At 45.4% G+C, this 16567-nt stretch overlaps 1 protein-coding gene across 1 annotated transcript in view; it reads left to right on the top strand.

Moving 5' to 3' along the window:
* CMTR1 (cap methyltransferase 1) overlaps positions 1-16567 on the top strand; it is a 50770-nt gene that overhangs the window by 13089 nt on the left and 21114 nt on the right. The window contains exons 4-10 of the mRNA XM_017522554.2: positions 160-318; positions 5949-6041; positions 7821-7892; positions 9036-9130; positions 9236-9308; positions 14331-14529; positions 15279-15397. Coding sequence (XP_017378043.2) covers positions 160-318; positions 5949-6041; positions 7821-7892; positions 9036-9130; positions 9236-9308; positions 14331-14529; positions 15279-15397 — 810 coding nt within the window. The remainder of the gene's footprint in view (positions 1-159; positions 319-5948; positions 6042-7820; positions 7893-9035; positions 9131-9235; positions 9309-14330; positions 14530-15278; positions 15398-16567) is intronic.

Raw genomic sequence — 16567 nt, 5'->3', positions numbered from 1 at the left:
GATCTCTTGACCTCGTGATCCACCCGCCTCGGCCTCCCAAAGTGCTGGGATTACAGGCTTGAGCCACCGCGCCCGGCCACTTTTCTATATTTCTTAGGTTTTAGCACACTGGCATGTGATGGACCTAATTAATTGTGCTCCGTTACTTCTCTTTTTCAGGCCAAGATGGGCTTCAGAGAAGGTGAAGGATTGGGTAAATACAGCCAGGGTCGGAAAGACATCGTCGAAGCTTCCAATCAGAAAGGTCGAAGAGGCTTGGGTCTGACACTCCGGGGCTTTGACCAGGAGCTGAACGTGGACTGGCGAGATGAGCCAGAGGTAACTGTTACAGGGAGGAAAAGAGGGAAAAGCCACTTGTGTTTTTGGATGCATGGCTTTAAGAAGCCATTTAAATAAACTAGAAATCTCCAGAGGCAGTAAGAGCAAAGTGTAACTGGTTTTTTACATGGAAAGTACTGGGGATATCCAGAATGGAAGACAGAAGGCTGCGGAAGATATGGTGGGATGTGGATTTCCTGTTGCATTAGGACTGTCTGAGATCAGTGGGTAGAAGAGGCTTGGAAGGTAGTGTTTGGCTCCTTAAAACCTTTAATAAGGCCAGGCGCGGTGGCTCACGCCTGTAATCCCGGCACTTTGGGAGGCCAAGGTAGGTGGATCACGAGGTCAGGAGATTGAGACCATCCTGGCTAACACGATAAAACCCCATCTGTACTAAAAATACAAAAAATTAGCCAGGCATGGTACTACACACACCTGTAGTCCCGGCTCCTCAGGAGTCTGAGGCAGAAGAATCACTTGAACCCAGGGGGCAGAGATTGCAGCGAGCCAAGATCGTGCCGCTATACTCCAGCCTGGGCGACAGGCTGTCTCAAAATAAAACAAAACAAGCCGGGCGCGGTGGCTCAAGCCTGTAATCCCAGCACTTTGGGAGGCTGAGGCGGGTGGATCACGAGGTCAAGAGATCGAGACCATCCTGGTCAACAAGGTGAAACCTCGTATCTACTAAAAATACAAAAATTAGCTGGGCATGATGGTGCGTGCCTGTAGTCCCAGCTACTCAGGAGGTTGAGGCAGGAGAATTGCCTGAACCCAGGAGGCGGAGGTTGCAGTGAGCCGAGATCGTGCCATTGCACTCCAGTCTGGGCAACAGCAGCGAAACTCCGTCTCAAAAAATAAATAAATAAATAAATTAAACAAAACAAAAAAACTTTAATAAATAGGTAGAGCTCTCCACTAGTGGACTAGGATACCTCGTGAGACAGTGTGCTCTCTCTGCTGAAAGTGTTCACGCAGGCCAAGTGCACCCACTCTCTCATTGTGTGAGTGACTGGAGTAGGTGCCTTCTAAGAAGGTCCTTGTACCTCCACAGGTTTATGCCATCCAGGTTCTAAATAGGTGCTTTTTTATGCCACATTGCTTTTCTACTGTGGATATAATTGCTTATCTACTTGGGTACCAGTTTGTTTTCACCTTGAAGACCAAAAGAAACCCCCATTATCCCTTTTCATGGCACAGATGTGAGATTTTATTTATTTATTTTTTTGAGACGGAGTTTCACTCTTGTTACCCAGGCTGGAGTGCAATGGTGTGATCTCGGCTCACCGCAACCTCTGCCTCCTGGGTTCAGGCAATTCTCCTGCCTCAACCTCCTGAGTAGCTGGGACTATAGGCAAGCGCCACCATGCCCAGCTAATGTTTTGTATTTTTAGTAGAGACGGGGTTTCACCATGTTGACCAGGATGGTCTCGATCTCTTGACCTCGTGATCCACCCGCCTCGGCCTCCCAAAGTGCTGGGATTACAGGCTTGAGCCACCGCGCCCGGCGAGGTTTTATTTTATTTATTTATGTCCTATCTTATTCCACAAAGGATTTGTAGTGGGTACAATAAAAACACCTAAAAATAGGCCGGGCACGTGGCTCACACCTGTAATCCCAGCACTTTAGGAGGTCAAGGCAGGTAGATCATGAGGTCAAGAGATGGAGACCATCCTGGCCAACATGGTGAAACCATGTCCCTACTAAAAAATACAAAATTAGCTGGGCATGGTGGCGTGCACCAGTAATCCCAGCTACTTGGGAGGCTGAGGCAGGAGAATTGCTTGAACCTGGGAGGAGGAGGTTGCAGTGAGCCAAGACCGCACCACTGCACTCCATCCTGGCGCCTGGTGCCTGATGACAGCGAGACTCTGTCTCAAAAAATAACACCTAAAAATAACAATGAGATATTACCATTACAGAGTTGAAACTAGAGAAATTGGAACTCAAATGTCTAGCTTTCCACATAGTTGCTGTAGTTCAGCTTCAGATGTGGCTCTGAACTCTGGAAAATTGGTATTTTATTTGTCTTCCTGGTGTTCCTGTTCAGGAAAGAAGTCCCATGAATCTGCACGTGATAAAAGCCTAATAAGCCTTCCAAATAAGATTCTGACAAATGAAGAGCTCATGGGTTCTGGGGCCGGTCTCGCTGTTGCCTTGTAGTTGTGGGTGATGAGACCAGCAGACTGACAATGTGGAATAGGGTAGATGCCTGCAGCTGGTTGCTGGGTGTGGGCTTTCATCTCAGAAGTACCCGGTGCTTTCCATGTCTTCATTCATGTAAGACAAGAGTCCAGGCTGGGCACGGTGGCTCACCCCTGTAATCCTAGCACCTTGAGAGGCCGAGGCGGGCGAATCACAAGGTCAGGAGATGGAGACCATCCTGGCTAACATGGTGAAACCCCATCTCTACTAAAAATACAAAAAATTGGCCCAGTGTGGTGACACATACCTGTAGTCCCAGCTATTTGGGATCTGAGGCAGGTGAATCACTTGAATCTGGGAGGCAGAGGTTGCAGTGAGCCAAGATCACACCACTGCACTCCGGCCTGCATGACGGAGTGAGACTGTCTCAAAACAAAACAAAACAAGACAAAAATCCAAGACTCTGTATCCTTTCAGTGGGCAGAAGTTGAACTATACTAAACTCAGAATCTGTAGTTTGCCCTTTAATTTTCTGTTTTTAATGGAGACAGACTATTGAAATTCCTTTTTGTAATGTGAGGCTGACCCAGTTACCATTTATTGTAATTCAGTTTTTCTTTTACAAAGAACACTCTATAGACCGGGCATCGTGGCTCACACCTGTAATCCCAGCACTTTGGGAGAACGAGGCGGGTCGATCACCTGAGGTCGGGAGTTTGAGACCAGCCTGGCCAACATGACAAAACCCCTTCTTTGCTAAAAAAAAAAAAAATTAGCTGGGCATGGTGAGATACGCCTGTAATCCCAGCTACTTGGGAGGCTAAGGCAGGAGAATCACTTGAACCCAGGACGGAGGGGTTGCAGTGAGCTGAGATCGTGCCACTGCACTCCAGCCTTCCCACCTGGGCAACAGAGTGAGATTCTGTCTCAAAAACAAAAACAAACCAAAAGCCCTATAAGTAAGTAAAAGTTTGTAAGTAAGAGTTAGGTCATGTGTCATTTGGCAGCCATTTCCTCACAGCAGGTGAGTCTGGGTGTCCATGGGTGAATATCCAATCCTGGGATTACCCCAGGATAAGTGCTCAGTGGCTTCTGTAGGCTAGGAATGCAGAGGACAAGGTATGACCCTCTGTACAAAGTCCACTCTGTAGGTAGTCATAATAGTCAGACTCCCATAGGGAGATCAAATCTGCTTTTTCTTTTTCCTTTCTTTCTTTTTTTTTTTTTTTGAGGCAGTCTTGTTCCATCGCCAGGCGCCAGGCTGGAGTGCAGTGGCACAATCTCGGCTCACTGCAACCTCCGCCTCCCGGGTTCAAGCAATTCTCCTGCCTCAGCCTCCCGAGTAGCTGGGACTACAGGTGCGCGCCACCACACCCAGCTAATTTTTGTATTTTTAGTAGAGATGGGGTTTTACCACGTTGGCCAGGATGGTCTCAATCTCTTGACCTCGTGATCCGCCCGCCTCGGCCTCCCAAAGTGTTGGGATTACAGGCGTGAGCCACCACGCCCGGCCTGCATCTGCTTTTTCTTTCCAAGTTTACATGAACTTCTTGTTCTCTAGAATTTATGATTTATAACCAAATCGATCACCTTTATGCTTAAAGGTGATAGATTTCAACAGGAGAAGAAGCCATGATTCACTGCCAGATTCATGGACAAAAGGCTTCAGTAATTTTTCTATTCAACTTTTTCTCTGTTGATGCTGATTGACTTGCCCTCAAGACCTGGCATTGTGATACCATTTTATGGCTTTCACAGCATGGAATATTACTTTTAATCACATTGCTTCAATTTGTAATGGTGACTCTCTTCTCCACACTTGCGTGGGAGCCAATATGTGAAGCTGCCATGCAGGTTAGCCACCTGTTTAGGTTTCATAATCCTTGTTTCTCGAGCCTGGCGGCACTTAGTGCTGCCTGCTTAGTAGAATCATGTAGGGACTTCTAAAAACTTATCCCCAGGCCTCACCTCAGACCAGTAGAATCTTATACTCTGGAGGTGGGTCTCAGGCGTCAGTACTTCTGAAAATTTTGTCTGAGACAAGGTCTTGCACTGTTGCCAAGGCTGGAATGCAGTGACACCAACACAGTTAACTGCAACTTTGAAATCCTGGGCCCAAGATATCCTCCCACCTCAGCCTCCTGAATATCTACAACTACAGGAGTGTGCCACCATGCCTGGGTAATTTTTTAGATTTTTTTTGGGTAGAAACGGTCTTGCTATGTTGCCCAGGCTGGTCTTAAAGTCCTGGCGTCAAGCAGTCCTTCTATCTTGGCCTCTCAAAGCATTGGAATTACAGGCGTGAGCTACTGTGCTCAGCCCCAGGCACCAGTATTTTTTATTTATTTAATTTAATTTAATTTTGTTTTATTTTAGAGATGGAGTCTCATTCTGTTGCCCAGGGTGGAGTGCAGTGGTGCGATCTTGGCTCACTGCAACCTCACCTTCTGGGTTCAAGCGATTCTCCCACTTTAGCCTCCCAAGTAGCTGCGATGTGCACCACCATGCTCAGCTAATTTTTGTATTTTTAGTAGAGATGGTGTTTCGCCATGTTGGCCAAGGCTGGTCTTGTAACTCCTGACCTCAAGTGATCCGCCGGCCTCAGCCTCCCAAAGTGCTGGGATTACAGGCATGAGCCACCACACCCAGCTGCATCAGTACTTTTTAGAAGCACTGCAGATGATCCTAATGCACAGCCAGAGTGAGAACCATTGCTTTGGCCTGATAGGTAATTGAAAAATTAAGAGGAAGCAGCCATTAGAGAGACCAGTTTTTGTTCTGTTTTAGAATGTCAGAATGAAGGGCTAGGAATCCTTTTTACCAGTTACTGGGTTGTTTTGTGAATAACACTTTGAAAGGCATTGGGAGATGAGACTCATTGCCATTTTAAAAAAAATTTTATTTATTTATTTTACCTTTTTTTTTTTTTAAGAGACAGTGTTTCACCAGGTTGGCCAGGCTGGTCTCGAACTCCTGACCTCAGGTGACGCACCCGCCTTGGCCTCCCAAAGTGCTGGGATTACAGGTGTGAGCCACCGCGCCCAGCCGACTCACTGCCATTAAGTCTTTCTGATACACTTATTTTGTCATAGATCTACATCAATGTGATTACTATTTACTTCTCTGTGTCTCCACTGCTCTGATTGCAAACCCCTTTTGCCAAGGACCATGTCTTATTTAACTCTGCATTCTGAGCACTTAACACATGGTAGGTATTCATTAAATAATAATGGAACAAATGAAATAAACCTTAGTTTTGGGAAGTTTCTAAGGATTCTAACCAGAATTGGAGCTGGCCTTTAGAAGTTAAACTTTAGAATTCTGGCTCTCACTTCATATGTCAGACCATTGCATTTGGCTTTAGCAACCTGGACCCTTCTTGGTCTGTCTCGGTCCCTTCTACTTGTTTTGGGGAAGTCCTGATGAGTGAGGGTTTAGCTCTGAGGCTCTCTCATACCTGTCTTACATGCCTCTCTTTTGTTTGCAGCCCAGTGCCTGTGAGCAGGTGTCATGGTTCCCGGAATGTACCACTGAAATTCCTGACACTAAGGAAATGAGTGATTGGATGGTTGTGGGAAAGGTAGGCTTTCAGGAAAATGTACCCTGACTCCTTGGCACTCTCCCAACTTTTCACTTGCTCAAGTCTGGTATGTACATGTACTTGCAGTTTAAGAAAAATGTGAATCTGACCATCCAGGTTGGTAGGAATAAAACTGTGTCAAGAGGGTGTGTCATGAGCTTTACAAATAAGGCCCCCTGGAGATGTGGCAGGTATTTTCTTTTCTCCTAGTCATTTAAATTATAAGGCAGACAAAATATATAAACTCTGTCGTCTTCATGGATGCCTTTTGAAGTGGCTTATCATATATATCTGCGTATATTCTTATCACTGCTAGATGAAAAGACATTGTCCCTGTGCTCGGAAAGTAATGAGGGAATTGTTAACAGAGGGAATTTGCTTAATTTTATTCTGGAAAATTGTGAGAATAAAGTAGATGGCTACCAAATCAATATGGTCTAGAGGACACTTCTCCAAGTATATGTGCTCCTGGGGATCTCCAAGATCCTTTCAGGGGTCCACAAGAGCAAAGCTATTTTCATAATGATATTGAAAAGTTATTTGCACTTTTCACCCTCATTCTCTCACAAGTGTCCAGTGGAGTTTTCCAGAGACTATGATTGATATTACAGTAGACTGAATGAAAAAGCGGAGAGGAAAATCTGGCCTTCTATTAAGCCGGATGCTGAAGAAATTTGTAAAAGTGGAAAACACTACCACTCTCCTCATTAATTTTTTTTTTTTTTGGAAATACGGTTATATTTCATGAAAAATATTTATGTTAACATTAGTCTTTTAAACTGAATTTAAAAATATTTTTTAAATCTCAGTTTTAATTTCTAATAATAGAATCATTTGAATTCTAGATAATGGATTACGTATTATCTATCCCACATAAACAAAAATTCTTTACGATCCTCAATAATTTTTAAGAGTGTAAAACCTGAGACCAAAGAGATTGAATTTCACTGGTTTAGAGGTGCCTTCACTCATATGGGGGTTGCACTTGATATCCCCGTGAGACCTCTTAGAATCCTTGTTTTCTTTTTTTTCCTTTTCTTTTTTTTTTTGTTTTTGAGAGAGGTTCGGTCTTGTTGCCCAGTCTGCAGTGCAATGGCGTGATCTCGGCTCACTGCAACCTCCACCTCCTGGGTTCAAGCAATTCTGCCTCAGCCTCCTGAGTAGCTGGGCTTACAGGCATGCCCCAGCACACCCAGCTAATTTTGTATTTTTAGTAGAGACGAGGTTTCTCCATGTTGGTCAGGCTGGTCTTGAACGCCCGACCTCAGTGATCTGCTCACCTCAGCCTCCCAAAGTGCTGGGATTACAGGTGTGAGACACTGTGCCCGGTGAGTCCCTGTTTCTGAAATGCTACCAGGTCAGTGCCTGGTATCATACATTTGTACTCATCACAGAGTGAGAGGTTTCCTGGTGGAAGGACAAGCTTTTGTCATTTGAGGCATTCCCCATTCTTCTGCCTTTGTGCTCCAGGGGTAGATGGCTTGAATGTCTCCTTCTTGTTTGGTTTTCCTAGCCTCAGTATTCATGAGTCTTGTGTCCATATTGTGCTCTACTCAGAGCCTCTGGGGTGGGGGTGAGGGGGTGCTTCGTCTCACAGCCATCTGGCGAAGAGCCAGAGGGATTTAGGATTTTCTCTTTCCCACCCTTCAGGAATTGATGTTTCTTGGCAGAGAACCAAGTCCCTTCTTGCTCTATTCACTTGAAACCCTAATTTCTTCATTCGTCCCCCACAAATGCAGTCACATGTGGTCATTACTTACTGCTTTCTTCTCCCTGTAGAGAAAGATGATTATTGAAGATGAAACAGAGTTTTGTGGGGAAGAGCTGCTTCATAGTGTGTTGCAATGTAAGGTAAGGCCTTGTGGCTAGAACCAGATATGAAAACCTTGTGGGAGGTGATTTGCTGGACTTTTCTATTTCTTCTTTGGGCTTGTTGTGGGAAAGCTAAAGTTAAGATTTTTCCAGGAGATCAGACGCGTAGCTTGGTTTGTATCTGCAAATTGTCCTTTTCCCTGGTAACTGTCCTGCTCTCTGGTGTTGTGCTGTCCCTGTGGTTAGCAGCCAAGAACAGATCCACATAACCTCAGTGTGTCTGTTCATTGTAATCCTGAGAGGGCCTGGTGTAGCAAAAGGTTTGGAATCATTCTTCAGCATCAGATAGACCTGCATTCAAATCCAAGATCTATAATTCTTTTGCTGTGTGACCTTGGCCCAGTTCCTTTAGTCTGTGAGTTTGAGTTTCCTCATCTATAAAATGAGGAGAAAATACTCATTTCTCAGGGTTGTTGTGAGAGCTAAGTGAAATAGTGGTGTGAAGTACGTGGGTGAATATTAGCCCCCCTTGACACTTTTTGGCCTTATTGGGAAGCACATTGTCTGGGGCAGAATGAGCCAAGGAAACTCTTGAGGAGGCCTCAGACCAGCCTCAGAGATTTTATTTTTTGGCAGGCATAGGGTTGGGAATATCCGTAAGGCGACTGGAACTCAGGTAATGTGAGGATTTCTTTATCTGGAGAGGAAATTGATCAGGGGAGTTTGAGAGGAGAAAGGATCGCTACTGTGTGGTAGATGCCATCAGAAAACCCTGGTCTTGTTTGCTTGTTTCTCCTCTCTGTAAATGAGCTCTAGTCAGGTAAGCCTTCCTGTCAGAACTTCGATCCCTTCGAAAGTAGCTGCTGGTATGGGATGGAGAAACAGATTTGCCATGAGGATTGGCAATGCCCAGAGGTGACTCTGTATGTAGCAATGGGTGCTGTTTCTTAACCATTTGCCATGTGCCAGGCACCTGCTTACATTTTTTTTTTTAACCAATTTACTGGCAAGGTGGTTGAGAGAGTGATTGAGCAACCTGTCTAGGGTCACACAATAAGACATTTCAGAGCTGAGACGCCACAGGAACCTTGTTCCTTGGAGGGCTGTGAGTTGGGCATTGTAGGCTCTTAAGACCCCTTTCCTGTCCTGGAGCTCACCTTGAGGTTCTGATTCTCTGGGCAGAGCGTGTTTGATGTCCTGGATGGGGAAGAGATGCGGCGAGCTCGGACTCGGGCCAATCCCTACGAGATGATCCGTGGAGTCTTCTTTCTAAACAGGTTTGCTGACATTTCCCTTCCCTCCCTTGATGCTGCCTGCTCTCCCTTTTCAATTGAGCCTAGCTTTCCATACATCTGGTACTTTTCTGTCTTGCTTTATTGCAGGGCAGCAATGAAGATGGCTAACATGGATTTTGTGTTTGATCGCATGTTCACAAATCCGAGGGACTCTTATGGGGTGAGAACAAGATTCTGCTTCTAAATTCATGGTGCCAAGTGGGATTAAGCTTCAGTGGCTCAGCCATTGCCATTTCTTCAATGCTAGGAGAGTATTCTGGCTATGTGATGGAGATATTTTGCTTTGAGCTCCTCAGATAGAGTCCCACAGTGCTTCTGTGGTCCCAGGAGTGAAGCAGCTGTCTCCAGGGCTTCAGTCCTGGAATCCAAGCCCCTAACCCTACAGAAGGTAGAACAGAAGGGTGAATACTGTTTTTATACTGCAAGCTTATTTTCCAAATTGAAACTTAGTGACATCACTTGATTTGGGTGCTGTTTGTGATATGAGAAGGGTGTGCTGGGAAATATGGTTTGAGTGTTGGATGAAATGTGGGCATTTCAGTGGGCATTTTCACTGATCTGTTTAAAATCAGTATTGTATCTGAAAATCTAGCCTGTGTTGTTAGAATGTGGTGGGGAGGGAGGTAGCATTTATGAAGCAGGAGGGATCACTTAAGTTTAGACCTTCTTTGGACCTCAGCTGCCTCATTCTGAAGTGAGCCCTACCACCCTGCCAGAGGGCCGGGGTAGAACCAAAAGGCTGTTAAGATTTGTCCCAGCACTAAGACTGTAATTTCAGACTGGGTGGCTTTCCTTCTCTGCTTCTCTGAACAAGCTTTGTGTGGGATCGTAATTATATAAGGCTTTGGCCCTTCTCAAGAAGTGGTAAAGTAAAATGATTTTCTACTCTGCTGCATCTCATTTCTCTGAACATAGACTCTCCATAGTGATAGAGAAAGAAAAAAAAAGGAAATTTAATTCTAGAATTCCCTTAAGGGTCTCAAAGCATTTTTACGGGTACTAGAAAGTTACTTTTCTTTGGCAGTGACAGGGCCAAGAGCCAGCTACTATCCCCAAACCTGTTTCTGCTTCACTCACTCTCATTCCACTAGACCCCCTGATTATCCACTGGCTAAAGAAGCTTATTTTCCAAGTTCTTTAATGTTTCAGCTCCACCTACCTAACTGCTTCCTCCTTGCTGGAAAAAACTGGCATATAGCCCCTCTAGCCATTACTCATTTTTTGCTCCCAGGTCTCCCTCTCTATTCTCCAGTACCAGCAGGCAGCACAAAAGGGCTCTTGGAATTAGCATCTTGAGAAAATTAGGTTGATATAATGTTGATTTAATTTTCTGAGCTCCAAATGATTTCCTTTAAACCCCTGCCTGGCAGAGGAGCTCTGTCAAGCTGATGGGAAGTCACAGTGTCTTTTTTGGCTTTTGAATATAAATGCCTCCAGCAGCTGGTATCTGGTTATTGCCTTTTGCTGTCATGAAAATGAAGTAGGCACCAGGGTTGTACCATTCAGGCCTAGGGTAGAGATGTCAGTTACATAGCAGAAGGCAGCCATGTTTGTAATGCTTCGGGCAGCTTCTTGACCTGAATTGATTGTTAGTGGCCATGGAGAATTGCCCTTTCAGAGATGTTTCTCTACGCTCCACTATAAAAAAAGTGATTTCTCTCGAGTCTCTAGGAAAAGTGTTTTCCTTTCTCTTTTCATTTGCATTGTCCCCTGGGGACCAGAGTTATATCCAAGCCCAACAGGCTCCATGTGGTTTTCACGCAAGCAGAGACACTAGAGCGGTCTCCAGCAGTAGAGGAGTGGCTGAAGGCCCAGGCACATACCCACGTTTGCTAGGGTCATAGTGGCTCTCGGGTCAGGCAGATTACAGACGAAGAGCAGGAGAATTTGAAGCTTGGAATGTGGAGCGGTTAGGTGGTGGTAACGGGTGATGGGGAGAGCGGACTCTGAAGTTTTTAAGTAGGTCTGTGGTGCTGCAGGTTTATGGTAAAAGGAGAAAAGGGGCAAGGAGAAGAAAAGAAGCTATAAGCAATAACTGGAAGAGACAAAGGAAGGAGGGAAATTTAGATCCTTGGCATATATGGAAGCACATTATAAACTGTTACATATATCAGGGGTTCACATGCCTGGGGATGTTGTTGAGACAAAGTTGTCTGTGAAGCATTGCAGAAGGCAACTGAATGTAGATCTTTAAGTTTCAGTCCTAGCTAAGAGGAAAGTAGACGTCATTTTTCTAATTTCCATTGAGTGTGGAGTACTGCTGTTCTTGGCACTGGAAAGAGAAAAACATGGAAAAGGATCAGAGTTTTGACTCTGAGGAAATTGATCTGATTGACTATAATAGCATCTTGCATTTATTTAATACTTTACAGTTTATAAAGCTCTTCAATATAGGATACTTTATTTAGTCCTACAACAGCCTGGAGAAATACCTGCATTAGTCCCAATTTATAATTGAGCAAGCTCAAGCTTAATGACTTAAACTGTGTGCTTGCCCTTGACTGCAGTCATTAAGTGGCAGGGCTAAGAACCCCAGCTGTCCTTTCTGTGAAGAGACTTCCTGGCCATGACCTGTAAGGGCCACACATCTTGAAATGCCACACAGAACGAGGTCATACTCATGCCCCCTTTTCAGGGCTGAAGCGCTCTCATTGATCATTCTGCATCCTTCTCCCAGTATTCCTTTGGACCAGTGGTTCACACAGAGGGCACAGCCAGTGGCACGGAACCGTATTTTCCCTCTTTGCAGTATATACAGGGCTTAAACTCCTGACCCCTGATTCATCACCACCAGGCCTGACTTGAAGATGCTACATAATGTTCTTGGTAAATACCATTAGGTCTTTTTTTTGTGTGCAAATGAATATAATCCAAAAAGATGAATAATTGATGGCTCAGGAACAAAGAATCCTTGGGCGGCATAGTAGGGAAGTGGAGAAAAAATGATTAAGACCCAGCATGCCTGGGGTGGGCTTGTCACAGAATGATGACATTTATTTTTAGCTAAAGACACTTTCTCCAGAGAGTTTTTCAGTATTTTGATAAAGCTAGAATAGCTATCATCAGAAGAAAGGCCCATCTCACCTAGAAGTAATTGGGTTGTAAACATTAGTATGTCTGTTTCTTTATTGTGAGTGTTTCCCCTAAAGCTTTCTGATCGTTATCTAGCAGCTGCAGAACTCCGGACCAGCATTCAGCTGTGCTGAACCTGTAGAGAGGGAAGACTAGGGTTCCTAAGCCCCTTCTGGCTGAGTGTTCATCATGGTATGAGGCCAGATGTAGTCTTCTGCAGTTTAGAACTCAGCCTTTTGTTGTCACCGGTGCAAATGGTTCATCCTGTCTGTTGTGGAGGGTGGGTAGAATTTCACTGTCTAGGGCTCAGGTATGGGTAAGAGCATACCTAGCATTTGCATATAAGAGACGTACAAACATACAATATGGGCCAGTACCGGGTTTAACATAAATGTGAGGTTAAGAGATAAAGCTAGGCCAGGCATGGTGACTTACGCTTATAATTCCAACACTGTGGGAGGCTGAAGTGGGAGGATTGCTTGAACCCAGGAGTTTAAGACCAGCCTGGGCAATATGCTAAGACCCCGTCTCTAAGGAAAAAAAAAAATTGGCTAAGTGTGGTAGTGTGTACCTGGAGTTCCATCTACTCAGGAGGCTGAGGCAGGAGGATTGCCTGAGCTTAGGAGTTCAGGGTTTTAGTGAGCTACTGTTGCACCACTGCACTCCAGCCTGGGCGGAGTGAGAACTCGTTGCCAATTAAAAGAAAAAAAGAAAGTAGGTGAGAGAGCGAAGGCTACTTAAGGGGCTACAAATGTAATGATGTCAAAATTCAAATGATGCTTAGTCAGTCCTGAGTTGGTTGAGTGCTCCAAGGGTTGCCTGGAAGCTGCTATTGTGGCACACCAGCATTTCCTGCCCTCTCTTGTCTTGTCAGCTTCCAACTGTGTCCTACCCCAACCCCCCACCCAGCACTGGGCAGGAGAAGAAGAAAGGGAGTGCAAAAAAGGAGGGAGGCCAAATGCAATGTGGTGTCTTGGATTGGATCCCAAACAGAAAAAGGACATTAGTGAAATCTAAATGAAGTCCGGAGTTTAGTTAATAGTAGTGTGTCAATGTTGGTTTCTTAGTTTTGACAAAGATACCATGGTGTAAGGTGTTAACAAAACTGGAAACTGGGTGAGGGATAGAGGAACTCTGTACTATCTTGGCAACTTTTCTGTATATCTAAAATTATTCCAAAATAAAAAGTTAATTGGGATTTTTTAAAAGGTGGTTGGGAGAGCCAAGGAGGAAGGGGAGAAAGGAAGACAGAGGCTATGATGGGGAAAGGGGGGGTTCCTGTGGCTGGGAGAGGGTGGCGTTAGAGCCCCCCAGCATTTGGTTGGACAGGAAGACCTGAGTCTAGAGGTTAGGTCAAAATTTCTGATTTCACTCTGATTTCACTTTGTTGCAGACTGGCTGTGAACAGATTACTTTGTGACTTTGTATTTTCGTGCCTCTTTTTCCCTATCTGTAATGTGGGGCATATTCTGTACAGTAGGACCCTTGAAAGGCAGGCTATGGTAAGGAAAACACTCTGAGATATAAAAAATGCACAGTCAGATACTCATCAAGATGTTTTTGTTTTTTGTTTTTGTTGAGACAGGGTCTTGCTTTGTCTCAGGCTCAAGTGCAGTGGCGTAATCTCAGCTCACTGGAACCTCTGCCTCCTGGGTTCAAGCGATTCTCCTGCCTCAGCCTCTTGAGTAGCTGGGATTATAGGCATGCACTACCATGCCTGGCTAATCTTTTGTATTTTTAGTGGAAATGAGGTTTTGCCATGTTGGCCATGCTGGTCTTGAAACCCCTGACCTCAGGCGATCTGCCTCTCGGCCTCCCAAAGTGTTGGGATTACAGGCATGAGCCACTGTGCCTAGCTCAATGAAGATGTTTTTATGAGGAGTGTGAGCTAGGCCTGGTGATGTGGTAGGTGTTGTGGGTATTTTGAGGGTGGGTGAGGCAACACTAAAGGGCATTGATCACCAGACGATATATTTCCTGGGTGCTATAGCCATGGTGAGAGGTCTGGATTATACTTGCTGAAAGGCTTATTTTACTCCCTGCATTCTTCCTGTTCTCCATTGAGCTGTCTTGTTTTCCTTCCTCTCCTGTCTTCCACTTGCCTTTGCAGAAGCCACTGGTGAAGGACCGGGAAGCTGAGCTTCTGTACTTTGCTGATGTCTGCGCAGGCCCAGGCGGCTTCTCAGAGTATGTGCTGTGGAGAAAGAAGTGGCATGCAAAGGGCTTTGGAATGACTTTGAAGGGCCCTAATGACTTCAAGCTGGAGGACTTCTACTCTGCCTCCAGTGAACTCTTCGAACCCTACTATGGTAGGGACACTGAGGAGGGTACTAGGAGGTATGAGGGACAGCCCCTCTCTGGGGACTTCAGGTCAGAAGCAGTTGTTATCCACATGCCATGTCTTCTTTCCTAGGTCTCTTACCCTGGGGTTCACAGTCCATGTCAGAATCTTGGTTCCCTCTGGACCATCCCTTTTTACCCTGAGCCTGCAGAATACAGGTCAAACACTCCCTCAGCAGATTCTCATCAAGGCCATATTAATTCCTCCTTTCAGGAGCAGTCAGCTTTTGTGGTGGCAGGAGATAATGAAACTGCCTGATCTCTGGCTGAGAACTGGCAGGATTATTAACAAATACAAACCCCGCACCCATCTCTAGTCCTCTGTGCCAGGTGCAGAATGCACTGGGTTGCAGACAGCTCAGCAACCCCATAGCAGTCCCTCTGCTCTATGTTGATTGTAATTTGGCAGCAAATCCTAAGTCCTTTCTAAACAGTACTTATTAAAAAATTGGTGCCAACATGAAGGTGCCTTAAACAGAACTTGAGTCTTGAAGAGAAAGGCCCAAGAGTTGATGACTTTTGGCTGGTCAGCTCCTTGGGGACTATGTTTTATTATAGCAGGGTACAGTTCTTCCTCCTGGTCCATCACTGTAAGGCAGCCTTGCAGGATGGGCCCTAGTTCTTGAGACACCTGATGCCTGTGTTCACTGTCCCAGAGCACTCATGTCCCAGCTCCTGACATGTATATAAACTCACAATGACTCTTGTGTTCTGACAGGCGAAGGTGGGATTGATGGAGATGGAGATATCACCCGCCCAGAGAACATCTCTGCTTTTCGGAATTTTGTCCTGGATAACACAGATCGCAAGGGTGTCCACTTTCTGATGGCTGATGGGGTAGGTTACCTTTTTTCCATAGACTGATGCATTAAGGATTTGTTATTTTAGAGGTTTGAGATTTGTTTTTGTTTGGTTTGGTTCTTTAGCTGCCCCCAAAGATGGTATTTCACAATTCAGATAGTAGGGAATGCATTTTTATTCTTTTTGTACATATTTTTTATGATAATTTTGTAGAGACTGTGATGTTGTGGATACCTTTGCCTGGATTAGGGTGATCTTGGTGTTGCTGCTGGTGGAAGCTGGAAGCCTCTCATAGGCTGACAGATGGCCGCCTAAGCAAAGACGGCAGCACAGGGGAACCCACAGGAGGCTCTTGTCAGGGCTGGGCTAAAGTGAATGTTCAAGAGGCCTTGTCTACAGGCAGCTGCTTGAGGCACAGAGGGAAGCCCATTGCAGCTTTGTTCAGCAGAAACTCTCACCCAGTAATCTGACAATACAGGTGTTCCTTTCTGGAGTGAGCCACCACTTACTCTAGAGGAAGGACACACAATGTGGCAGCTGCTCCAGGGTCATATAGCTAAAGTTGAGAAAAGCCTCTGGGCTCTTTGGGTGGCCTCTCAAGCAGTAGCTGTGAGGACAGTGAGGGAAGGTGGGCATGATGTCAGCATGATATCCAGAGATGCCCAGGCTCACCAAAGCACTGTGCATGGCAGGGAACAACAGATGACAGGCTTGGGGCTGGCTGTGAGGGAGGGGCTGCTCTGGCTGAGCAGATGAGGGAGTCTGATAACGCTTATGAGGCAGCTATTGCAGTGCGGTAGCTAGAGTTGCGAACTCAAGGGCTTTCTTTTTCAGTAGTGTAGAGAGCGACCTGGTCTTTTTTTTTTTTTTTTTTTAAATTGACCCCATAATCAGGTATGCATTTTGAGAAGTATCTTTAAGTCTGGAAGACATTGCTAAACATTTTTTTATCCTGAGTCCTTAGCTATCACTTTTGTAGAACTGAGTCAGGGAGACCTGGCCTAACTGGGGTCTGTTTCATAGAGGGCAACTTCCCTTTTTTTTAAATTGTAAAAAACACAAATTTGATCATCTTAATCATTTTTAAGTGTTAACAGTAGGGCCGGGCGCGGTGGCTCAAGCCTGTAATCCCAGCACTTTGGGAGGCCGAGGCGGGTGGATCACGAGGTCAAGAGATCGAGACCATCCTGGTCAACATGGTGAAAC

Source organism: Cebus imitator, unplaced genomic scaffold (assembly GCF_001604975.1).
Source record: "Cebus imitator isolate Cc_AM_T3 unplaced genomic scaffold, Cebus_imitator-1.0 Scaffold24, whole genome shotgun sequence".
Classification (NCBI taxonomy): Eukaryota; Metazoa; Chordata; class Mammalia; order Primates; family Cebidae; genus Cebus; species Cebus imitator.
The sequence above is the reverse complement of the archived record's forward strand: the minus strand, read 5'-3'. Positions and strand labels throughout refer to the sequence as shown.